The sequence below is a fragment of the Haplochromis burtoni genome, unplaced genomic scaffold, assembly GCF_018398535.1.
Source record: "Haplochromis burtoni strain Fernald_Lab_line unplaced genomic scaffold, NCSU_Asbu1 Contig_265, whole genome shotgun sequence".
Lineage (NCBI taxonomy): Eukaryota > Metazoa > Chordata > Actinopteri > Cichliformes > Cichlidae > Haplochromis > Haplochromis burtoni.
Genome location: NW_024582626.1, coordinates 454,856 through 480,834, shown reverse-complemented (window position 1 = coordinate 480,834; position 25,979 = coordinate 454,856). Strand labels below are relative to the sequence as shown.

General features: G+C 43.0%; 1 protein-coding gene and 1 non-coding gene across 6 annotated transcripts; both read left to right on the top strand.

The window, feature by feature from the left end:
- The first annotated feature begins 819 nt into the window (after window positions 1-819).
- Window positions 820-23,217, top strand: serpinh2 (serine (or cysteine) peptidase inhibitor, clade H, member 2). 5 transcript variants are annotated; one of them, XM_005939200.3, is made up of 6 exons: window positions 820-928; window positions 1,241-1,466; window positions 2,121-2,771; window positions 7,440-7,532; window positions 8,133-8,365; window positions 18,011-23,217. In XM_005939200.3, the coding sequence occupies exons 3-6, from the start codon at window positions 2,123-2,125 to the stop codon at window positions 18,314-18,316; spliced, it is 1,281 nt and encodes a 426-aa protein (XP_005939262.1). In that variant the 5' UTR covers window positions 820-928; window positions 1,241-1,466; window positions 2,121-2,122; the 3' UTR covers window positions 18,317-23,217. The 5 variants fall into 5 exon arrangements, with proteins under 5 accessions (XP_005939262.1, XP_005939261.1, XP_014194537.1 ...); XM_005939199.3 differs by having other exon boundaries at window positions 2,116-2,771; XM_005939201.3 differs by lacking the exons at window positions 820-928; window positions 1,241-1,466 and adding exons at window positions 1,483-1,606; window positions 10,000-10,040 and having other exon boundaries at window positions 2,116-2,771; window positions 18,011-18,108.
- Window positions 23,218-25,531: 2,314 nt separating this feature from the next.
- trnac-gca lies at window positions 25,532-25,603 on the top strand. Its single transcript has one exon. It is a non-coding gene; the product is annotated as a tRNA-Cys (tRNA).
- Window positions 25,604-25,979: the final 376 nt, after the last annotated feature.

The window sequence follows — 25,979 nt, the reverse complement described above, 5'->3', positions numbered from 1 at the left end:
GGCTATCTTTCGGAGAGAGCTCTATTGATTTGGCTGGGGTAAATAATTGGTTGGGTCTACAAGCTGTCATGTTCGGCCTGATTGCTAAGCATTGGTGGTCTCAAGCAGTTATCTTCCTCCATATCCCTCTCTGATCCTCCTCTAGCCTCCTTAGTCTATCTCTATATTTATTGATTAGGACCCTATATGGTCATTCTCCATCCTTAACTTTGGGCAATAATCCCTGTGCCAAAGCACTGTTTACAAGTTATCTGCTCTCCACTCCTTGTAGTATTGTAGATGGAGGGCAGGTACAATTTAAGGAGGCGAAATGAGGAGACTACAGAATGAGGACATTCGGAAGGGTCAGCTGTAATACAGCCTTTCATAGTGTGCCCTAGTTTTCCTTCATAGCAGGCTACTGAAAAGTGAGGTGTGTGTGTATGTGTGTAGGGGGGCTTCCCTGGAAACTCAACTTAAAGCACTTGAACTTATAAAGAAAATAAAATGCTCTCCGTAATCAACATGCCAAGATAAAGTCAGATTTAGGACATAATCACAAGTTTAAAAAAAGAAAAAACATCTTTAAATTGACCAAATAAAAAAAATCTGACTGCCAGCGCTGTGGTCTATGTCCTGCGCAATGGGAGGCCTGGGTGTCAAGTTTGGGAGGCCCTGGACCACATGAGGCAGCCTCTCACGGGGTCACTGAGCTGGAGCGATGAGAAGACCATTAGCGACCCCGCTTGAGTGCCTTTGGGAACTACAACCCCCACTGAGTCCAGAACAAGAGAGTTTATTATCCCGGCAAACCCACAAGGGTTTCTTTAGAATGGAGAAACGCCTCATTTGCTGCAACCGGTGGATTTTTGTCCATTTTGAAAACCTGTACCAAGACCAACACTGCACCCACATAATCCCTGAAAAGCCCATAGGGAACCGCTGAAAGGTATCCCATCCCAACAATGACTTAGCCATATTTAATTATGGTTTTGTAAAGTATAAATGTGGGGGGGGAGTTGAATAGCAGGACTGACACAAAGTGGCAGGGTTTAATGGGTTTAAAACGTTTTTATACCATTAGCTGCATATTTACATGTCATATATAGTAAAACTGAGTTCAGACTGGATTACATGTCATTCATAGAACTGCATTGGAAAACAGCGTTATAGTTCTTTTTCACACTGTGTGCTAAGTGTGCCCAATTTTAGGTTGTTAACTGAATTTCTTTCTTTTTTTTAATGCTTGTTTAACATGGAGCCCGCACCTAAACAGCCCAAAGCTAAATAAGCTCACGGTGGCAGCTCCTCGTGGAAGCCTGGAAGTTTCGGGAAGAGCAGAAAGCTAACCGGGAGCTGAAGTTAGCGGGGACGGTAAACTTCCTCTGCCACGTCTGAGCTCCAGCAGCAGCAGCAGCACTTCCCCCGGAGCTCACAGCCAGGACCGCGGCGCAAAAACGACAGGGACACACGTGAATTAATTAACGGTAAATTAATGAAACGAACACGACATTTTTCTCTCTTTCCCTGTCTTCCAGACTTTTTACATTTTTGGTTAATTTTGAGAGAGTATAAGCTGAAGTAGACGACAGATGTTTGCCGTCACTTCTGTTGAATTTCGGCAAAAGTAAGGAGTCGAAGTTTTTGCCTTTTTCTTTTTTTTTTTTTGTTGTTAAAGGAAAGATTGAAAACGCACATTTCCCCCTCTCATTCGTTTGTTCGGTCCCAGCCTGAAAACTTCATCAGCGTTAATTGTCGCACGTTGCTTCTTTCTCGCAGCGGGTGAGATAATAACCGTGGATCCAAGTGGGGAGGAATTTAGAAAATCAAGTTCTCACTGCTGTGGCTCTGTAGGAGCAGTTTACACAAATGACACTTTTACAGGAAAAAAAGGAGCCCTCAGGCTGTGTTTATATTGCTTTATCTCAACTATGAGTGTTGCAGTATGAGTATTACACTATTAAAAATCAGGTCAAAATATGCGCAATGAATAGTTGTGGAGGGGGGGCTTTGCTTGCCTTGAGAATGAGAGGGGTGCATTCTCCTCATTCCTCTTGCTGTTATGTATACACAGACAGATTATCTCGTGTGAGCAAATCCTCATACTGACTCTCCTTCCCGTGCTCTCTGTTCCAGAACAGCCATGCTGCCCAGGCTCCCTTTCTGTCTCCTAATTTCTCTGCCAGTTCTCCTGGTGCAAGGGAGCATCACTAATTCATCCAAGAAGAGCGCCGATGCCCCGGCCGGTCCAGTATCTCGCCCGCCGCCACTGCCTCCTCCACCTCAGGGTGACCCAAGCTGGACCCTAGGTCTGCGGCTCTACCAGGCCCTCCGCTCCGACTCGAGCTCCGTAAATGTCATCTTCTCTCCTCTGCTGGTGGCCTCCTCTCTCGGAGCACTGGGGGAAGCTTCAGTCGGTAACACCTCCAGCCAGGTCCGAGGTATCCTCAACCCACCGTCCCCCGACAAGGCGGGGACGCAGGTTCCCGAACGTCTTGCCGAGGCGTTGAAGAGCTTCAGTGAAGCCAACGGAACCAGCTTTCACCTGCACGCATCCTCAGCTGTGTTTTCCAAGCAGGTCTCTCCAGTCGACCAGGCCTTTGTGAAGCAGAGTCAGGCTAGGTTCAGAGTGCAGCATCAGACTCTGGGGAAAGGAGACTCCAAGGCTGACCTGAAGCAGCTTCAGGACTGGGCTAAGGCCGGCCTTAGTGGACTGGAAGGCGCTCCTTTGGAGGCCGAAATCAAGGCCAGGGCTGGAGCTTTGATCCTGGCGAATGCAGTGCGTTTAAAAGGTGTGTAGAAACAACATTATTGTAAATTAAATTAGTGCAGGGTTACTAAAATATTAAATAACAGTGAGCATCCAATTTTGCTTTTAAAACCGTGGGAGCGAAAAAGCTTGATGTCTTTTCCCGTTTTAGATGAGAGTATGGCGTGCGCCATTTTTAGTGATCACACAGCACAAGTCTTTGCTCGCTCTGTGGCGCGTGCCAGCAATCCCACCTGTGTGCACCCTGCATCTCCATGGGTGTGTGTGCGCGTGCATGTGTTGGACTCCAGCTGGTGGACACAGCAGATAAAGGATGATTCTGGGGTCTATCACTGAGAGCTTATTCATCTTCCATTGGGGGGTGATGTGTCATCTTAAATAATTGAGTAACAAGTGTCCAGACTCTCTCTCCCTCGATGTCATGCCTAACATCTGTGCTCGGAGCGCTCCAAGTCTGCGGCGGCACATCTTGGCTCGGCTCTGCTCTTTGTGACAGGCTGCAGTGGTGGAAAGCAGTCAATATTTCTGCACGGACGCAGTCGGTTAGAAGCTCCATCTGTGATTTAACAGTTGCATCCCAAAAACATATCCATCTAAATCCTTATCTGAGGTTCATTATGGCACGCTAAATGTGCCAATAAATATCGCATTTTATTTTCGAGGGTCGGCAATATTTGTTCATCCGCACTTATCATGAGTCAAGGAAATGACTTATTTTCCTTTTTCTTATTTCTTTTCCCTTTTTTTGTGTGATTGTGGAATTTAATCTACCATCTCCTCCTTCGTGTCTCAGAGCACAGCCAACATTTTGAATGCCCGCTGACGTAGATTCTCTTTTTTTTTTTGTTTGCGGTCTCCACAAAAGATGATGATGATGATGTGTTAAATATATCCTTCTGTCTCGCTTGTTCCTTTTTTTTGCAGCGTTGGTCTCTGTTTTTGTGCTTTTGTCACTCTCTATCACATGTCTAATCTACCCCTGTCTCCTCTCCCTCTCCTTCCCACATGTCTCCTGTTCACATCCTCCTTATCGGTGTCTATCTGCCTCTGTTCCTTCTCCTTCCTCCTGCAGGTACTGCTTTTTTTTTTTCTTCTTTTTATTAGGTAGAAAAAAATAGAAGGCAAGGCTCCTGAAGTGAAAACAGGGTTCTGGCAAAGATAGACAACCCTTCAGAAATAACACTCCCTGACAGACTATACATTGATAAGCAATTTAATTAATTCTCTTTGTTTGATGTTTTTTGACTTCATTACAAAATTAGTTTTGTTTTTTGTTTTTTTTCTGCGAGCCCACCCTCATTGGTTGGTTCATTAATTTCGTGGAGCAAATATACAAATTAGATTATGCAGCAGATTGCAGCTGCAAATTAGATTACGGAAAATTGGATTCCTTTAGTTTTGATTTATAATTTTCAGCGTGGTCGATAGTTTGCTCCTTTCTCAAACCAGCAGCTCCTGCTTTTGTTCCAACTTTTGTTTTTTTTCGTTATGTTTGGGATTCCAAGGACTTAAAGCAGTTGATGATGTGTTATTAATGGGATGTTTTCAGAGGTCTCGGGTGTTATTTTATTTTAGATGGCACTGAGTAGGCATCTCCATCCGTCCGTCCCCCCCTCCCCGCTTTTGTTTGTTTCCTTTCTCCCTCCCTTCAGTTAATTATTGAAGGAAGAATTTAAAAAAAAAAGGAAAAAAGCTCTTTGCTGTCGCTCCTCCCTCGGTCTGTACAGAGCTTTCAAAGAAAAGGAAGGTCAGGGCCAATTAGTAGCGGAACATGTTTATAGCGGAGAGATGCGAAAAGCAAAGAGGGCCAAAGAGAGAGGGAGAGAAAGAAAGGGTAAAATTAAATGAATAAAAAGGGGAGATTTCTGGGTGGAAAGAGGCAGAAGAAAAGCAAAGAGATGGGAGTGATTGGAGGAAACTGAGAAAAGTAAAGCGGGAGAGGTTGGCCTGCTGAGAATGAAAGAGATGGACTGTCATGGTGGAGGGGATTGTAAAAGGGTCTGCCTTTGGGAGTTCCAGTCCACTCTGGTTAATTAATTCATGCTTTGTTTTGCTTTAGACAAACACCAGTGACAGCAGAGGAAAATAATACTGGGAAAAAAACAGTGGAGTGAAACTTATACAAGATAATGCGACAGCACTGGGGGACTGAAAAAGGAGAGGCGGCACATGAAGCCCCAGCTTATTTAAACTCTAATAACAGCTTCTGAAACAGCACAACTGCACGCCATCACGAGTCGATGAGGGAAGAGACCGAGCCGCGAGCTCGCATCGATTCTCCACTGGGTTACGCTTTAAGTTAACAGGACGACTCGGTAGCTGTGTGAGCGCCGCGCAGTCGTCTCGCTGTTTGTTGCTGACAGCTATTAAAAGGTTCAGGTTTAAAGCCGTCGCTCTGCTGCTGCTGTGCAGGTCTGTTTGGAGGTCAGCAGGTCATTAACCCCCCCGTGCTTGTTTTTACACGTGTGTACCGTGGAGAAAATTGTTCATCGTCGTGACATCATTTCAACAACACGGTTGCCGCTTCAGGGAACCTTCAGCCGGCCGCTTTGGAATTCCAAAGCGTGTTTCCCAGGAAGCGGACTGAATGCCTGTGATGTGTGCTAGCATGCCCGGGAGGGACAATCACACGTCTTTTCTGCTGCGATTTGTGTTTGGCTGCGCTCCATTCGAGTCTGGTTGGCTTTTGGAGATGCCACCCATGGTGTTGAAACAATTAGTCAGGCAGCTATTAATAAAAAAAAAAAAAAAGAATAAGTGTGGAATTTAATAATAAGTTAAACAGTTTAAAGAAACTCCAAATGTAGACAAAGTGTAACGAGGCCTAACAGTGTGTGAAAACAGTCTTCCTCGTCTCTGTAACTTTCTAGTCTGGAGATAAATGGAGCCAAACATCTTTGAGGTTCACCATAATGGTGTTTGTTGCTTTTATGATTATTTACTTATTTTACTTATCCAGAATAAGTTTCAGCCAACCAACTCTGTGATCCTCATACATAAGTGGGTCGGTGTTTCTTTGTAACACTTTGGTAATGAAGTGAGTGTTTTTTTTGTTTTGTTTTCTTGTGATTAGAGAAGAGATTTGCAGATAATGGACTTTAAACCAGTGGATGAATAGATGATGGCTGAATATGTCTTGTGTATATATAAGTGAGGTAACACAGTGACGATGCTATGTTGCTTATCCTAAGAACATTTATTCTTAGGTGATTTCTTTAAAACTCTTTTACCCAGATGATGATGTCTGTGATTTCTTATTTTTATTACACACGTATATCTAAACCCATGTTCTAAGTTCAAATGCTTTTACTGGAAGAGACTGATGTTGATGGTTGCCGTGTGGCTGTAACACAGCCTGTTACAGACTGCTGAGACCATATCATGTAAAATGCACTGATAAATTTTGCTGATCGTTCTAGTGAGCAGATTGGCGTCCCTATGAATTGTGGGATAGCACTACCTGTTTCAGCCGCCACCGTGTCAGGCAGCTGGAGTTGATGTCACCGTATTTAAGGACGGTGACGTGTCAGGATATCAACCAGTTAAGCTTAACTGGCAAAGGTGCATCTACAGACTGTATGATCAGAAACCAGAGTGCAGGCTTATTGGTTCGGTGTGTTGGTCACATGTAACTGTGGTTTGTTTTTGTCAAATACACATATCTGCAAGTTTCTTGGGAAAATGAGAACAAAATTGCACAAAATTGAGCAGAAGCAGTTTCCTTGTGTCTTGTTTTGTTAGTGAAACCCAGTACAGTGTATACTTATCTTAGCAGTGTGGAGGAGTGTTTTGACTAAATCAGGCTGAGCATGTCATCTGTCTTCACAACTTATGGCATGTGAGGTATATCTTTTTGTCTTAAGGTAAATTATGGGGCACTGTGTCTTGTATTGATCTCTCCTTAAAGTTCCTGTGCTTGTAGGTGTCACCTTGTGCTCTGAGAACTTGGTCTGTTTTTCTTCAGAGGAATTAAAAACAGCGCGGACAAAAGACGAGTCTGCGCACAGTTCTTAATAGAGGTGCTTAATAATAAAAACCAAGCAATCAGTCTGCAGGCTTTCACATTGCCAATTGAGGCATTTCATAGTTTTTGGCCTCCTTGAACCTTAGCTTTGTGTGACGAGAGCGCTGACCTTTTCAAATGATTTATCGATAATGAGAATCATCATTAGTTATAGCCCTAGCCGGCCTCAGGTGTCATTCACAAAGAGCGCGATGGGTACAAGTCATAATCTGCCGACCTCTACGCCCCATCCAATGTCCCCTGCTCTATTGAATGGACCAGCAGCTTTCAGAGTGTGTTGTGAGGTTATTACAACGGTAATTCCTCCACTCTTAGCTCCTCTTAAATTGACAGCTGTCAGGAGGTTAGCAGGGCCAAGTGGGATGTGTTGAACATTGAATAGGGGTCAGTAGCCTTAAGGTCTTCATAACTGCTGCAGTACAGCACTCTGCCTCAGCAGCTTTCAGGAGGGTATACATTTTTTAATGGGCAGTACACACAGATGATTCATGAGCAGTGCCAGCCAGTGTCGCTCTATATGTGTTTTATGAACATGGCATTGTTTAACCTATTGTTCACTTTTTCTCCTGTTTCATTGATTTTTTTTTTTATCCTCTCCCTCCCCATGCAGTCCATCTATATGAAGCATGCTGTATTTAAAACTGCTTTTTCTTTCTCTTTGCTCAGGGCTGTGGGAGAGAGAGTTCAACGAGGAAAGCGCAGATCGCCGTACCTTCCTGGGAAAGAAATACACCAAAGTGGTGATGATGCACAGAGCAGGTAAAAAAAATAAAATAAAAAGCTGTACGCAGTCTGTCACTGCTCTATTCCTGCCAGGGAATAAATGCAGCGAGAAGGAATCCAGCTCTAAAAGGGACGTGAATATTTGTGAGGTCCAATATGCCTCGCTCTAATTTATCAGTGTGTCCCTAATGATTTATTTAGCACATTTTCCATATTTTATGCATTGTCTTAAAACAGCAACAAGGCAGGGTGAGTTTCTTCTAGGATAACAGTTAAGAGATGTAGACCGAATGTATATTTCTTTTAATCTCATCTATAATGTCACTTTCAACTCACGAGTGAGAATTGTGTTACGGCTGGCTTGTTGTCGGCCTGTCGCAGCTTGCATTTCCTTTATGTATGAAGCGAAACTAACTCCAGCATTCCCTCTGCGAGTTCACTCGGTGATAGAGGGAGGTGGCGCCGAACGACTGCAGCGACACGGCTGAAAGTGCAGCTCTGAACCAACTTCCAAGAGAACTTCTGCATTAAACTACTGCTAAAAAAGAAAACGTTACTTCACAGCACTGCTTCTCTCCTTGACTCTCTGATCTTTGCTCAACTCTTTGCCTGCCCCCTGCTGTCCCCCTGCTACAGGTTTGTACCGCTTTCATGAAGACACTGACAACATGGTGCAAGTTCTAGAGGCGCCTCTGTGGGGAGGCAGGGCCAGCGTCGTGCTCCTGCTGCCCTTTCATGTCGAAAATCTGGCTAAGTTGGAAAAGCTGCTGACCCTGGAGCTGCTGTCCAAGTGGCTGGAGAAGGCCAGTGTAACCAGCGTGGCCATCTCTCTGCCCAAGGCAAACATCACTAGCACGCTCAGTCTGCAGGTTAGTTCAGCAAAGTTTGTTTTAGTACAGTGGCATAAAAAGATTCTTGCTGTGAGTCAGGTCCTTTAAATTCAGCTCATACTGCCTTTCATTGTCATATAAGTCTCAAACGGGTCCTGCTAATGCAGTATGGCATAAGTATGGCTCTGAAGTGTTTAAATAGAAGGTTGAGTTAATCTTACTTCTTGGAAACGCATGTAGGAGTCCTGGTTACACCTTGTACTGTTTCCATGTGTTAAAGAGACATCGGTAGGCTTGGATAGTTTTTTCCCCTTATTTTCCTAATATTTCACAAGTTACTGTATTTTTATGCATTACTTGTGTTTTGTTTATTTTATTTATTATTTAAAAAAACCTCATAATTAAAGCTGTTGTCGAGTGATATCATCGTTGCTATGGATTGTTAATTACCGTTGGCTACCGAGGTAGCAAGGCTTGAAGTAGGAAGAATGACATCCTGTGTCATTATAGCCGGGCAGTGTTTTGATCTAGAAAATGAACAGCCGAGTCAGGAAATGCTGACTGGAGCTGTGTGTAACCACATACAATACAAGCATGTTGATGTTAACCTACAAGAAAAGAAGGCTGCTGATGCTGCCGCTGCTAATATTAGTCATTTTTAGGTCTGGTAGTTTTGCTAATGTTAACTGGTTACAAAGTTAGGAGCTAGAACCCTCCAACCTCCGTCCATAGATTGTTGCTGAAGGAATCTGTGGCCCTGCTGTAATGGACACTAATGCATTGAGGGGGTGAATGAAGAACATGTGCTGATGATGATTAGTGAACTGGCATTTTCAAGTGTTACGTTCTTTAGACAAGGGCGCCACCAAGGAGGGGCGCCCTGGGCGTGCCTGTCCTACTTTGGTAATAATTAAAAAAAGGTAAAGGTAAAGCTGGTGCCAATCCCTGGATAGATCACTGTTTTTGATGTGCCGGCCCAGTATTTTTAGAGGCCACCCCTATGAAAGTAATTCTGGAGGCACCGCTGTCTTTAGGTATAACTTTGCCCAAATTTCTTGGGTCACAATCTCCTCTAGCTTCTATGGTCACGATGCTGTTTTCCTTTTTTTATTCTTTTTTCTTTCTTTTTTTTTTTTGCATTTATACGCAGACCAGTAGACCAAGTTGTTTTTTAAGTAAGTTTAAAGTGCGGTGAAGTGGGAGCTGTGCAGCTGTTTCAAACCCTAGTTGAATTTGACAGAGTGGATCCCTGCGTGCAGCTTCAATTCTAGTTTCTTCTTCCATTCATTTCCTGTATCTGCGCACTGCATCATTTTTCACTCCACCTGATACGCTTTCTCATTTCACCCAGCAATGCAGTCATCATTCTCATTGTTTCTTTGCCTGCTTTATCCTTCTCTGGATTTTCCGCATCTCTTCATTATTCCCTGCCTCTGTCTTGGCCGGCTGCTTTTCCTGTCTTGCACTCTTCCTATCTGTCTACTCTTTTCTCACACATATTGGCACCCCCTCCCACCCCATCCTTTGGTCTTCCTGCTCTTCCTCTATGCTGTGTCGTGTTTCTCGCTTCTATTTTCCTTCTTTTACTTTCTCCTTCCATTCGGAACGTGACCACTGTGTCTTACTTAGTTTTGTGCCTCCTTCTTCGACTGCTTTTGTCTTTTCTTTTTTAGTACTGGCTGTAATTGAAGCCTCAGTGCAGACGTTGGCTAAGGTGAGTTCAAATGTCAGTCCTTTCCACTATTCTCTTCTCACTCTTGAGGTGAAGGGTGCCCAGGTGTATCAAACCTGGGTACCCAAACCTTCCTGCTCGGGGGCTAAGAGGGGCCCGAGGATGACCATGACCTGTACCTCCTCTGTGGGGTCCCGGTGCCTCCCACAGGCCTTATTTTGCAAGAGCACAAAGGTTATGCCACAGCCCAGCTGGTAATGTGGATCTCTGCTCCTGCTACTCCCAGGGCCAGCAGGTAGCTGGTCTGAGGTACTGAGAAGTGAATAGGACAGCCAAGCGGACAGAAAGCAGCTTAGTGGCAGCTGATGCTAATGTGAGTGCATTAGGGTTGTTAAGGTTCATCCAGGCCAAACTGGAGGCTGCTGACTGGGAGGCTTGAGAGTTGTCGGGCTGGTGGAAGAGCACGTATTTTACCAGGCCGAGAGGTGTCTAACAGGGACACAGAAACATACAAGCTGCTAGAATCACACGGGCCTTTCACCTTCAGGAAATTCCTGCTGAGGGGGTGAAAGTGGAAGGAAAGTTTTCTGGTCAGGTTTATGGAATTGACATTAGTTGCAGTCACATCCATAGTTTAACTTTAATACTTTTCACTTCTCTTTGTGAAATACTGTTCTTCCATGTGATGTTCCACGTGGCATCTTGTAATTATAAAAAAATCAAACTCAGATTTTCCTTTGTGGCTCCAAGTAAACTGTTGAAAAAACAAATAGAGGAACATGGCTGAGATTGCTAATTCCAAGTATCTTGAGCAAAGCACAGGAAGTAGCCTGTGACAAACAGCCAGTTTAATTGTGCTCTGTTATTACTAATACTACGTTGTTATTATTATTGACAACTGATGGAGCCTTTCAAAGAAGAAGTTTGCCATTGAAACCAGAACAGCTATGCTGAGCGCTGGCTCAGAATGACAGGCTGCTACAAGAATCTTTGCACCTTTGCAAGAGATGTAGGATAAAGGAATTTCCTAACAGAGATCTATGCAGGTATGCATGCAGCAAAGCATGAATAAGGAGAGTCAAGAAAGGAATGGCATTTAAGATCCTTGATAGCCATTAAAATGTTCCTAGATTTAGCTCAGTAGTGGATTTCTAGCATCGGTAACATCGGTTTATGGAGTTTACTCTCAAGTGGCCGTTAGAGGAACTGCAGCTTCTGGCACCATTTTTTCTGGAGGTTGCTTTTTTTACCATTTCAAACTTTTATTACTTAAATTATTTTTTTCTTCATTCCTCTTGCATCTTTTCAGTGACTTGTTCTACTTTGAAAAATTGGTTAGTCTTCAATCTGACTACACCCAGAGACCAGTTGATAACACAACAGTTGTGGATGAGCTAGAGAGAAGTAGTAACGGGGGGAGGTTAGTTTAACCTGACAGAAGCAGAAGCATCCCAGTAAAACCCATTTCCCCAGGGCAGTGGACACCGACTGCAACCTTTGCCGACGTCCTATCCATATGTATGCTGTAACCTCATCATGGACTGATGAAATCCACTTTGCCCTCGTTTTACTTTAGCAAACATCTCTGTAGAGCTGTGCTACCATGTTATTCTGCTAGCTGCGCCCCGGAGAACAAGCTTTTGACATTAACATTGTCAGGAGACTCTCGGGAGGAGGATGTAATCTAGAACTAAAGCTTGAAATGGCTTCTGACACGCCTATGACTTTGCCAGAGAAAGAGCAGAAAGCATCCTGTTGCACAGACCCTCCTTTGTCTCTCCGAGGCAGTTTTACGGACAGAAAAAACAGAAAACAGAAAACCTTTAATGGTCTTAAATAACTAAAAGTAGCTGTACAGTGTTCTCATTATGCAACCTAATTATGGGTGAGCACGTTTTGGCCCCGTTTGACTCGTGATGAGTTGTCTTCCTCCGTTTGCTCTCTCAAGAAAAATAAGCGCATTTGTGAAATCATTGCGAAAGGACTCAAGCTCCAAACAAAACCCTCTACCCACTCTGATCTCATTGCGTCTGTCTTCCCAAACCCTCTGGCCAGCGACAGTTCCGTGTCTTCACTGACAATCATTTTTCCAATTGGGTCAGCCAAATAATTGCTCATCACCGTGCGTTAATGCTGTTTACCACTTTGTCTGTCAGTGCCACGGATGGCCATGGAATCCTTAGATTAGAGGGCAGCATTTGGAAAAAACGATGATCTTAGCAGTGTGTGTGTGTGTGTGTGTGTGTGTGTGTGTGTGTGTGTGTGTGTGTCTGTGTGTGTCTAAGACTTTCATCTTGTGTGCGTAGCAAATGAGCACAAACAAAATCGCACACCTCTGACTCATGTTGAGCGGATTTGCCACATCCAAAGGCATCGTTCGCTCCTTCACCCCAGTCCTCCGCGTTGTATCAGTCACAGGGATCTAAATCCTTTTTGTAGGTCAAACATGTGCCTCTTGTAAACCATCGCTAAGCGACTGAACCTTGGCTCCGCTGACCTAAATGGGAGTGACACTTAGAGCAGGGCGATATGACGAAAAATATTTATCACGATATACATTTGAAAATTCGCGATAACGATATAACTGACGATATAATTGACACTAGACAAAATACTTTACAACTCCACAACTTTATTAGTGCAAAAAAAACCCCATCAATGTATTTTCACTTAAACAAGCAGCTGTTTTTTATGTGCATTAAAGTGATATAAAAAGTTAACAGTGCAAATGCAAATTCCTTGCTGACAGTTTAACCAAAGGCATTTCCAGTGGAAACTGGCCAACATATCCTCAGCATAACCATGTATAACATCCACAAAACTTAAAAAGAGGTTATACACACACAACACGGTAATATTATGTTGAAGCACAGTACGTATCACTCCGCGAGGCTCCTGACTACGATAGTCGTAATGCTCCGACAATCCATCAAGCGGTGCGGCTTCGTAGCTTAGCAAAGTCGTACTAAAACATTTGACCGATTTTCGAGCACCGTGTACATAAAATCGTTTCGAGGTCAGTAAACACAACAAGAATTCATACATAAGGCACACGGGATTATAAGGGGCACTGTCGAGTTTCAGAAAAATCAAAGGATTGATTTTAAGTGTGCCGTACTTTCCAAAAAACACGGTAATAACGACGGCCCGCTAGCATGCTCTACCAAAAATAGTGCTTTGTTGTGTGTCTGACGGACGAAAGCCAAACCAGTTCCACACCACTGAAGTTGCAGCATTTTTACAAACCAATTCTGGTTCATCCGTTTCATTCAACGATTTGCTTTCGCCGCCATGCTTTTTCCGACGTGTGCGCAGGAAAAAGGCACTGCGCATGCGCGTTTTACCCCTATTCTATTGCGATATTTCATTTTTCTATCATTGCCCAAAATTATACCGGTATTACCGTGAACTTTATGATATGGCCCAGCCCTAGTGACACTGGCTGGGAAAGTGAGCAGGAGAGGTGGGAGAGAACGAGAGGGGTCAATAATTGCTTGGGGACGAGGTGGGAAGCACACGAAGACCCATACAGAGCAGCAAAGTGTGGCATTTCTCTTCCTTTCTGTCTCGTCGGTGGTGGCGTTTTTCTCCGGTGAAGAATAGGAGTGTGACGGGGTCTGCAGCCAGAGACGGAGAACCCTCTTAACAAGCCTTGCCCAGAGGTCACAGAATAAACCACACTCATTCCTTTTCTCTCTGATCCACTGCTGACCAGGCCACACACATGCACGCACACTCACTAATGGCCAAACTTGAGCTCCTCGGTGGCTATATCTCCGATTGGTGACTAAGACATATGAGTGTTCACCAGAGAGCTCACTCAGTCATGGATAATGAGGTCAAAAGGCCATCAAATATTTACAAGAGCGCACTCTGCAGTATACAGTGTCAAGGGGCAGCTGTTTTAGCACAGCTACCATAGCCCTGCATCATATGAATTAATCAGATGTGTTTCATGGCCATTAGTTAAACATCTCGCTGAAAGCTAAGGCTTTATTTTCCTTTTTTCTTTTTCTCTTCTCCAGTAAAATGGGCTCATAGAATAAAGCGCTACTCATGTGTCTGTGTGAATGAGACACAGAGCGCATTGACTGTGTAGAAGAGGTAAAAGCCCATGTAAATAAGATACCAGTAGGAGTGATGCTGATGAGACCTTAATAAAGCGATGGTGAGGCTTTGAAGCCTCGAGAGCTGATAATGTGTGAAGAAGAAAAGGCTTTCTTTAAAGCCTGCATCAAATGTGTCCATGAAATGGTGCTGCGATGATGCCAGTGCCGCACACTGCACGCTTCAAACCACCCACGTGGGGATGTTTAGGGCAGCGCTGAATTAGGCAGAACGTGTTTGGAGTTACTTAAGGTGGCAAAATCTGGGAAATCAGCACCAACGCTGGTCCTTTATTTCCCAAGGTTGCCATAGTATATGGATCTGCATGTGATTTGGCACAGATTTTATGCCCATTGCCCTTCTTAACACAAGCTTCGCTTTTACAGGAACAGCTAGTAGTTTACTAGCTTGTGAGTCTGTGTGCCCTCCTGGTGTGCAACCACAGACGTTTCAGGTGTGTGGAGAAAGTGTTAACCACATGGAGCCACTGTACTGTAACAGTATAAGATGATAGAAAATTAGAAATTCTTTTAGTTTTTATTTATTTATTCGCTTTGTTGCCTTTTAATATAGAGCTATATATAGAGCTGAGCCAAGAAGGAAACAAAAGCAGAGTGAGGAGGAGGATGTGCCAAAAAAAAAAAAGCACTCCAGCTAACAGTGTTCATGTAGCATGTGCTTTTAACAATTCCACTCACTTGAAATGTATGGGAAAGTGGAATCATTGCTATAGTGTGGGAGAAAGTGTAAAAGGCAATGTGAAAAGATAATGAGGAGCATTAAAGTAGAAATGAAATAACACACTAATGCATAGTTGACTGACAGAAGTTAGTGTTTTAGTAACTGATGAATTATTTTGGTGATTACGGTGGAAAAATGCCAAAGATTGCTTGTGCCAGCTCCTCATTTGTCAGGATTTCGGTGTCGTCCCAGCACTTTTCTACTGTTGTTGTTGTTCAAATAACTTTGAATAGTGAACCTCATTATTTCTCTGTGTTCTAACAGTTTTAGACCAAAGACTCTAAAAGTGAAAGTTGTTAGTTTAGTACAAAGTAAATTAGATTGCACAGTGAGAATCGTTTTATTATCCAGTGTGTTATCTTTTGTCCAGAGGCACAGATCGGCCTCACTCTCGCCTACCCTTTGCTTTCTGTAGTCCCTCTTCCTTACCTGCTGTGTGATCCAAATGAAGTGGGGTTTTTTCCCATTTTACCTGCTTTTCTTCTCTAATTGTCAACTAAAAAACTCATATTTTGCAGGATTAGAAGAGAAACGTTGGCTTCACTATTTAGTTTCTGAAATATTAGATACAGTATGCAGTTCACAGACATAAAAGGTCACAAGAAAATAAGAATTTGCAGTGAACACATTCAGCACTACAGACAAACCACTTGTTTCTTTTTTTTCTTTTCCATTTTAACTGTCGAGGTAAATAGTCTTTGTGTGGTGTGAGGTCTTCATAGAGTTGAATCATCTTAAGGTCTTTTCCCCAAGTTCAAATCGCATCATTTGCATACAACAGCTGAAAGGAGCGCTGCCTAGCAGCGACCTCCCTTTTGATCTTTGCTTTTTTTCTCTCTCATCTTTTTTCCTCTTTAACTTCATCATTATTAAAGCTGGTCTGCTTTTTTTTTTTTTAAAGCATCCAGAACAACTGCTCGCTGATAGAGCTGTAACGTGTCCATGTCCGCCACAACCTTAAAACCCCCCACAGGTACACCCGACAAGCTTCTTAGTGGGCCTGACCATCGAGGTGAAATAATGTGATGCTGAGTGTTGCATGCCTCAGGGCCATGCTACCTCGGGCCTGGTTAGACTGCACTGCTGTAGGTAAAGGTAGCCCTGGCCACACATACACTCTTAGATGAAATCTCCAGGTGACAATGCCTGTGGCTCCCACTCGCAGACAAATAGCTCGTTGATGTTGTGCGCGAGGCATCAGCAGTCCACCCAGTGCTGTTCCATCTAAGATTCATGCGGTGCGTCCGAGAGAAAGGGCAGCCAAAGAGCACCTCCCAGAGGTTTTTCTCCCCGTATAATGCAGTGCCACACCTCCGCAGCGCACAAGGCCTCAGTGGGCTCCGCTGACATGCCTGCTTCTTCTTATTGTGCTGCTAATATATATATATATAATATAATATATATATATATATATATTATATGTATATATATTATATATGTATATATATGTATATATCATATATATATATATTATATATATTTTATATTATATATATTTACTATTTTTTATATTATTATAATATTTATATTTTTTATATATATATATATTTATATATGTGTGTATATAGATATATATAGATATAGATATAGATATAGATATAGATATATAGATATATATATGTGTGTGTGTGTGTATGTATGTATGTATGTATGTATATATGTGTGTGTGTATATGTGTGTGTGTATATATGTATATACATATATGTATATATATGTGTGTGTGTGTATGTCCACAATTGTGCACATAGGTGGAAAGAATGTGTCGTGAGTGACAGAGAGAGATGCCAGGTAGTTTCTTGTTAAGTAACTTAGGGGAGGAAAAAAATTGAAATGATCTCCAATGGAGACTGACAGTTTGCAAGAACATTGTAAAGCGGGGTGAGTAGGCCTGCCCAAGAAAAAGGAGAAGGATCGAGTTAGAAAAAGAATAGGATAACATGGAGGCACGTGGGCCAGATGAGGTATGGAGACGCTGGGCGAGTGGCAGAGCTGCAGAGGAAGACAGTGATGTAGTGGAACCGTGTGGGGTGGGTGGGGGTGAGAGAAGAGTAGAGGAATAATGGATGAGGACAATAGAAGTGCATTAGAGAAGGAGGTGGTGCTCGTGCTCTGTGGACACAAATGCATGAAAACACTGGAATGGGAGTGACAGATGCCTACAACTGTATATACATGCACTTGTTTTGTGTTTAGGTTTAACCTGTGATGATCGGGGTGATTTTTTTTCGAGCATGCACATCTTAGCTTTTAAACGAAAAGCAGATGTTCTACATGGTTTATTGCAGTTTTCTATTAGTCTGTGGTTTTAAGACGTGAGGAAAAACAGTGTGGTTTTGGTTCAGTGAGGGAGCACCCACAGAACAGCCGGAAGATCTTAGTTTTTGTCTGCTAGTAAAAGACGTTTCCAGTAAGGAGTTTTGTCAGCTAAAGTTTAAAAAATGCCGGAAAACAGTACCGTCACCCACCCATCTTCCCCTGCAGATATTCTGTAGCCGTGGCCTCGCGCGCATCCGCACAGATGAGTCCACACAGCCCCACGTCCACACCCACACATGCTCTCATCTGGCCCTTGCAGAAGCCTGTCACTGTGAGTAGCCCTCTGCCATGGGAGGATAAACTACCTGTCATGGCGACGACTTTCTGTGGAATTCATATCAGAGGCAAAACAAAGGAGGTGCCGAGGTCACGGGGCATCACTCTTAAATTATTCATCCTCTGCATCCTCCTTCCGTCTCCTCTCTGCCTGTCGTCCACTTTGTTCTGCCAGCTCACAACAAGGGCAACTGTCAGCCTCTTTTCTATCTCAAAATTTTGGGTATATAAAGTAAATAAATATTATGGTAAGTAAAGAAAATGCTGCTTGTGAAAAGTTATTCATTGAGTGTTTTTAAGCACATCTTTATGTGTAAGTTAATCATATTGCAGGGTTTGGTTAGGGCACCGCTCGTCCCAAACTTCTGAATGTCAGCATCATGAAATTTTAAAATCTGCTTTCCCTCCTTCTCCTTGTTTGGTCCCCTCGCGTGCATAATTGATCAGCGTCCTGGCAGCTGCACTTGGAGAGCGTGTTTATCTACGATGGCACCAAGCTTTGAGAACTTGTTTGAGAACTTACTCAAGGCAGCCATGAAGTCTTATCACCTTTTTTTCCCCTCCAATTGCAGAAACAGTTGGTTACTTTAGGTTTGACCAATGCCTGGGACCAGAAGTTGGCTGACTTCTCTGGGGTGTCAGCCAAGAGCAAAGGAAAGCTTCACCTTGGTGGCGTCCTCCACTGGGCTACCCTGGAGCTGGCTGCTCAGGCAGGGAAAGAAGATGCTGACCTACAGGAGGAACACATTGATCGGCCTAAATTGTTCTACGCCGATCACCCCTTCATTCTCTTCGTCAGAGACAGCGCCACGGGAGCCCTGCTGCTGATGGGAGCTCTGGACCACGTGGAGGGAGAGCCCTTACATGATGAACTGTAGCACCCTCCCTCCTGTCGCGTTATCCTTCTTTTCTCATCTTTGGTGTTTCTTTTCTTTTCGCATCCCCCTCTCAAAAGACTGCACACTGGTTTCTGAGTGGAGACATTGTCATTCACTGTTGCACACAATCGCATCAGACTACGTCTGGCTGTCAGGCTGACACCGCGTAGTCTCACACTGACTGACACTGACACCGACACCGCCATACTCGACAGAGTCACACTCGCACAGTATCACCAACATGGCATATAGAACAAAAATACTGTAAGAGACATTACTAAAGTTGACGGATACACCAAAAACACTAACTTTGAGAGACTACTTGCCTTTTTTTCCCCCCTCCTTCCCCACACACACGCACGCGCAAGGACTCGATCATCAAGTCAACACAATACGAGATGACAAACACCAACATGCTTGACAAGCACAAGTAGTTACACTGACACAACATAAGCAACCGACAAAGAACTTCAACAAACAGAAGCTCGCAGTGACACTTGAAACTCTGCTGTCAGGGCAGGTGCGCGTTTGTGTGTTTGCGCAGTGACCGACACATCAAGGGTACCCCTGTGGCCAGTCTCTAAGCTGGCAGGGACCATTGGCGGGGTCCCCAGGGCTACGTCCAAGGAAGACTGATGGCTCAGCCAAGTGCTTATTGATGAGCCAGCTTAATGCTAATGACTGTAATGCGTTACAACGCTTGTCAACAACACGGAGAGGACGGGGAACCTTTTAATCTCTTAATGCCATCGGGGATCAATGACACCATTATGCTGTTGGAAACAAATGTAACTTACATTACTTGATGTAAATGTAACAAGTTTATATTTAGAAAGATTACACAAACTCAATGACGTCTCCATGTTGAATATATTTTTTTAAATTTAGGACAATGTTTGAATAAAGGGCTGTTTTGGGGGGATTTTTTGAATTCTTTATTGTCAGTCTCATCACTTTTCACTGATTCAAAACAAACAAAAGTGTCCTGTTGATATGTCAGATGTCTGTTGCAGGTAATTTATTTTCCTCAACTTCAACCCTGAACTAAAAGGCCTTGCATGCGCCGCCAGGGTCTATGGAAGTAGATTTAAAGCCCCAAACTGAATCACTTACTGAATTTTAGTGGCAACACATGATAGAATTGCAGTGCATTGAAAGTGTAGCAGGCGACTTTGTCAACACAGTCACAGAATGCTCTCCAACAACCTCAGGTAAAATGCGTTTCTTCCATTTCCACCGATAAATAATTGAGAAATCAAATCTATGGTTGAATAAAAGAAAACGAAGGTCCCTGCTTGCCGTTCCTCTTAAAACAGCGTTCGGGTTTTGGTGTCTTCGGTGTTTGAAGTGTTTTATTTAAAGCACCCGAACATTTTAGGAGACTTTTGCGTTGCACCGGCCGCCCATCTGTCTGCACAAACAAAATACTTGATGTGTGATGGTTTTATCCCAGATGTGTTAAAAGCCTAGCGTCAAACACCGAAAATGTAAATGTGAGATGCATCTGTCTTGTTGCAGTGGTCTAGAGGCACACAGCTGGACTGTCTGATTCACAGCATTCAACAAAATCCCTCTCAGGACCACTGTGCTAGTCCATCCTTGTTCCTAAATTAGCCACCTGTACAGGTCTGCTCGGCAACAGTGCGCGGCGTGCATGTGTACTGTTCCTGTGAAGCCGTGCACCTATAACAATATCCTCTCTGCAGTGGCCGTCTGTGCAGCACAGATTTCTAAAGGGCACTATATAGCGGGTATACTTCATACTGAATAACCCGTGGACTCGATTCAGACAAGCCGATGATGGATCAGTGGTCGTCTGCTGTGAGCTCATCAATCCTGCTTATTCTAACACCGGCTCCCTGCTGGCTCACCTTCACATTTCATTCAGAGCACCTACAACCGCATGCATGTTCCACATCTGCTCACAGGTAGCCAGACATAATCAGATTTTTGAAGAAAAGGGTAAGAAAGCAGTAACTCGATGATGTGGAGCAGTAGCATTCAACCTAGCATAAATCAATCTAGTAATTCGTGATTTGAAGGGAGTTCTGTCAACTAATAATATTTATCCTCCCTTTATAAAGATGTTTTAGGATTTTCCATTTATTTAGTGTAGTTAGGACCTGATATTTACATCTCATTTAATGTAAATTTGGTGGTATGGCTCTATTTTGACACACTCCTGTGTGTGAAATGCAGTAGGCAGGGACATGGAAAGTGGGAGGCATAAAGACCCCGAGCACAGAAGTGATCCAGCATCAGTGACAATATATTGTACAACATGTGACACTGATTAATACACACACGGGATAGAAGAAGGAGCTCAGGTGAAGGTGGGCTGCAGCGACTTGTAAAGGTGCAAGTGGGCAGGTATAATCAGCTCAAATAGCATATATGCTCATACACAGTGGCCAAATGGATATGTAGAAGTGTGCTATCAAAACAATCACCTGGTGAGGGCTGGCAAGATGGAGTTATTGCCTGTCTGAATTAATTCTGTGTCCCATTTCTGACTCGTTTTATTTTTCAAGTGCCCAATTATTTCACAAAAAAAATTTCCAATGTTTTAAAGCAACAGTCCATGATAACTAGTTCAAGTTAAAAGCACCTGAAAGACATGTTCAGTTGCCTCAGAGTAGTGTCTCTGGGAGCACTCTGGCAATACAGAGCAGCAATATTTTTGGACAGGAAGTCAAGGTGAACTGCTTCATGAGCACTACTTGATAGCTTGATACCATTGCCAGTGGTAGTCTCCTTTCAACCATTTCACCGTCACGTGACAGAAAAAGGTTTTGAGAACATTTAATGTTTAATTGCCTGTTGTTAAATAAAATATAATGTGCTAGAGCGACATGAACTTCCTGTCTCCTCCGCTGGCCTACGCAATGGGTTCAACCGTCGGACAGTCCAAGTGGCAGAGAAGAGAGCGTTTAGAGCAAAAGAGCACTCACAGTAGAGCCATGCCAGTTATGGTGCAGTACTTACCCTTTAGAGAAAATCATAGAAGTGACTCTTTATAACTGTGGGTCAACTTTCTCAGTGTATCGCCTCGCTCTTGTTAAAAGCTTGAGATGGGTCATCAGTAAGAGGCAGGCATGTTGTACATGGAAAGAGAGGTTTATGTGGTGAGCTGGAAGGATGGCTTTCTGACATTCTGAAAAGACACACAGGTGGTCAACTTCACACCATTTATAGATTATTCACATGGGGATTTAAAGGGAACTGATGGAATAAGTGATTGTGTATCAGTTTTAATAAAAGTTTACTTTTTTACACGTTTCTTGCACTGGGTTGGACTGAAAGTTGCTTTCAAAATTTCATTAGCTTTCTTAACCCTAACCCCACAGGTTAGAGGTTTCTCTGCTCCGATTAAAGAATTAACTCTAAACTAGCACTGAACTTTAAGAACAAGTTTTCAGGAGAAAACAAAGGAGCTTATAACATCTGGTATTTCAATTTTCGCATCCAAAATGACCAGAGCTTACCCTGCTTTACTTGGTGGTCAGGGTAATCTGGCCATAAGCTGCTCTGTCGAGCAAAGACTGGCATTTTATTGACTCAAATGGTACACTGGGCCATCTCTGCTCTCACTCAGAAACTCAACCCTCCCAATGTGCTCCAACTTTAACGCTAGCTGTAACCTCATGGGTCAGAGGATCCACTGCTGTGAATAAAGAGTTAACACTGATGCCAACTCTGAACTTTAAAAACAAGACATGTATGACTTTCTTTATATATATATAAAAAAAAAGACAGTTGACAATCAGATGCAGTCTCCCATCCAAGTACTAACCAGACCCTACCCAGCTTAGCTTTTAAGCTCTCAAGTGATCCAACATGGTCAGTGCACCCTGCTATAAGGAGCTCCTTTGGGTACAAACAGGCAATTAATGGATTCATACAGTGAAACTAGCTGTCTGTGTAAACCTGACATAACTATAACCCTAGCTGTAAACCCAACCGAGGTCATAACCCTAACCCTGTCCCTTACATCATGGGTCAGAGGTTTCTCTGCTCTGACTAACTTTGGCTATACTCTATAACCAAAACTAAACTGTAGGAGCAAGACATGTAAGACTCTAAAACAAAAAGAAAAAATTAGAACAACTATTTTTGGTCATCCATCAAAGCACTAACCAGCCCCTATCCAGCTTAGTTTCTGCCATCAGAAATAGCACACGCTCAAGGAGGTATGGCCATAAGCTGCTCCTTGCTTAACAGACTGGAAATTTTACAGATTCAAATGGCTGTCTCTGATCTCATTCAAAAGCCCAACCCACCCAATGTACTCCAATGCAAACACTAATTATGGTGATCCATGAACAACACCAGCAAAGGAATATCAGATACACAGAGCGTGAGTAGGCAGGTGAGCTGATGGAGTCTGTTTTACAGGGAAGGATTCCAGGTCAAAAGGATTAGCTTGACAGAGACAGACAAGTAGATCTGACAAGAAACCCATGGAGGGAAGCTCCCTGTAAACACTTATTGTGCTGATTTTAACTCAAGAAGAGGTTTGGAAGTCTTTAGTCATCGACTCATCTCTCTGCAAACCTCTGTGACTTTAGGCGGTCTGAGCTGAGCTGTTGTGGTTGCTAAACACTTCCACTTTCCAAAATTACCACTTACAGTTGATTGTGGAATATCCAGGAGGGAAAAATGACATGAACTGCCTACATTTGAAGTCAGAGAGCTCTATAGAACAACCCATTCTTTCTCAAAGGTTTGTGAAGACAGGCTGCATGGCTTGGAGCTTGATTTTTACACCTGTGCCTATGGGGGTAATACACAGTAATATGCCCTGACAGGCAGGTTGGAGTTTTACTGACCAATGGGGCTAAGCTAGTCAGAATAGTCATTGCACTCTCCCTGCAGTATTCCAAGAGGAAGCTGTAAGTCAAGTCGAGTGTGTCAATATGTGAACTGTTTGAACTAGATGGTTTCATATAAAAATATGTCAAGTTTAAATATTGAAAGGTGGGATCCCCCTTTCAAATCACAAGCCCATAAAAGTATTTTCAAGGCAAAATATAAAACAATAGCTTTACTCTGTCACTGTTGTCTGTTGTCTTTCTCACCAGGAGATAGTTAATCTGCCCGAAGCAGGCTGTCTGCGGCAGCCAATATTAATGTTATTGATCATTGTCAGCTCTTGTGTTTCTTCCAACCTCAGATCACACTGGGGTGTGCAGTTTCTTTGCTTTTTTCTTTCCAGTAAAAGCTTCTTTTTTCATTAGTCCCCTTCTCTGTTCTTCTCCCCAATAACCTGTCTACTTTATTGCACACAGTCCTTAGAAAGTGACAACTTGGGAAACTGAATCAAAGTTTCAATAAAGCCTGGACTGCTGCAGGCTTTGACAAGTAAGGTGGATGGAGTGGAGGAGTACAGAAAGAGACTGAAGAAGGACATATCGGTTCCAGAAAGATAAATAGTTCATGAAGCTGTTGACTCCACCATTTTATTACTTTTGGCTAAGAATTTTCCACCCGCCTGCAGCTCTTTCCGCCTACAAATTATTCATCGCACTTCCCACAGGTCTTAGCTGTCAATCCCAGAATTAGGTGTTTGTAGGGAAGATGGGAGCTGGAAGTTTGTCGCGAGATCAGGTGCATGCATACTCAGAAAGAGCTTGATAAAACTATAAAAGCTATTATAATACCATACAATCATTTCAGCTACACTTTCAGACAAACTCTGAATGCACAATCAAAGAGAAACGCAAAATTAATAAATATATGGATAGGAGACTTCAGTTCAAATCAATTTTATTTATATAGCACCAAACCACAACAACAGTCACCTCAAGGCTCTTTATATTGTAAGGTAGACCCTACAATAATACCTAGAGAGAGAAACCCAACAATCATATGACCCTCTATATACAAGCACTTTGGCGACAGTGGGAAGGAAAAACTCCCTTTTAACAGGAAGAACCAGGCTCAGGGAGGGGCGGGGCCACCTGCTGCGACCGGTTGGGGTGAGAGAAGGAAGACAGTATAGAAGACATGCTGTGGAAGAGAGACAGAGATTAATAACAAGTATGATTCAATGCAGAGCGGTCTATTAGCACAATTAAAAATGAAAGGGTTAAAGAATACTGAAGCAAATTTGAACAAATGCAAGAATTTGTCACATCTTATGAACGATTTAGTCTTCATGTAAATTTACATGTACTATTAATTTTGGTGCATTTAATTGTATATTTTCCGAGTGATTTATTTGTTTTTATTTATTTATCTATTTTTATTTAGTCGTTTCAGGTGCTCAAGGACTTAACAGCATGACCGCTGTCACCAATAATTTGCTTCTGATGCGTTCCCCAGCAAATCTTTAAACAAGGATCACTCATAAAAAATGCATAAATATGGAACTCTGTGATAATGCTGGGAAGAAATGCATTTCTTACAGTTCATATTTCATGAGTCAAAATGTTCATTTGTACAAAAGTAGCTCGCAGCTCAGTTTTGAAAAGTTCGGACTGCTGTGACTGTTTTGACAGCGCGACTGTAATCTTTTCGCTGCATCTGTCATTGCATATTCAGTGTGTGCGTTTCCACTCACATGCTGTAAACCTCAGACAAATTGAAAGTGCAGAATGTTCACACTGGGTTGGTAAAGCCATCAACCTGGAAATGGAAACCTTGTCAGCGGTGAAGAATTGATGGTCATGGCTTCCCAGCCACCCACAGTGACTCTCTCTGCAGGATTAGAACAACATTATTCAGATTGCAGATGAACATTAGACTGGGATATCGCTCAAATCACGACATACCGTATGTGCTCTACCTCAATCCAGCCAGTGTTTGTGAACATGAACAGCTGTCATCCAAAGCCAGAAATAGCACACTTCCAGGACTTACCTGCTGCGTCGAGCAGACTCGCTGCCTCAGCGGTGCTTCATAACCAGTGAGTGGAAATCAGATTTTGTGAGCCGGCAGATGTTTGCTTTATGTTTTCTATTAAAGCTAAAGGCGATTTTTGAATAGAGACAATACCAGTGTTCAACCAAACTTTTTTCCAGTATGTAAAAGCGATTGCTGTTCTTTCCCTTTTTTTTTCCTTCCTCTGATGCACTACATATATGCAATATTGTAATATTGTATGCAGTATATACAATAGCTTCTGCTTCCACATCATCACCCAACCTGTCAGTAATACAAATGCAATCTAACATGTGTTCAGTCTCAATATAGAATAATAAATAGGGATTGTGAGGGGGTATAGCTCAGTGGTAGAGCATTTGACTGCAGATCAAGAGGTCCCTGGTTCAAATCCAGGTGCCCCCTGTTTTAGGGCAGGGATAGCTCAGTAGTTAGAGTGGTCGCCCCAAGGTCGGGGTTTCGAATCCACTGAATAGGTACCCTTGAGCAAGGTCCCGTCCCTACACACTGCTCCCCGGGCGCCTGCTTAGTGGCGGCCCACTGCTTCACTGAGTGAATGGGTCAAATGCAGAGAAAAGCAAGTAATTTCCCCACAGGGATCAATAAAGTATACATCATTACTATTATTAGATTTATTGTAGCTTTGTCCTGATTTCAGTATACCAGGCAGGTCATTGGGTCAAGACAGTGTGCACAGTATATACTTCTGTTTTTTTTTTTTTCTTATTTTGTTTGTTTTTGGAGATGAAGGGAAAACAGGCAAAAAAAAGTGTAACCAATT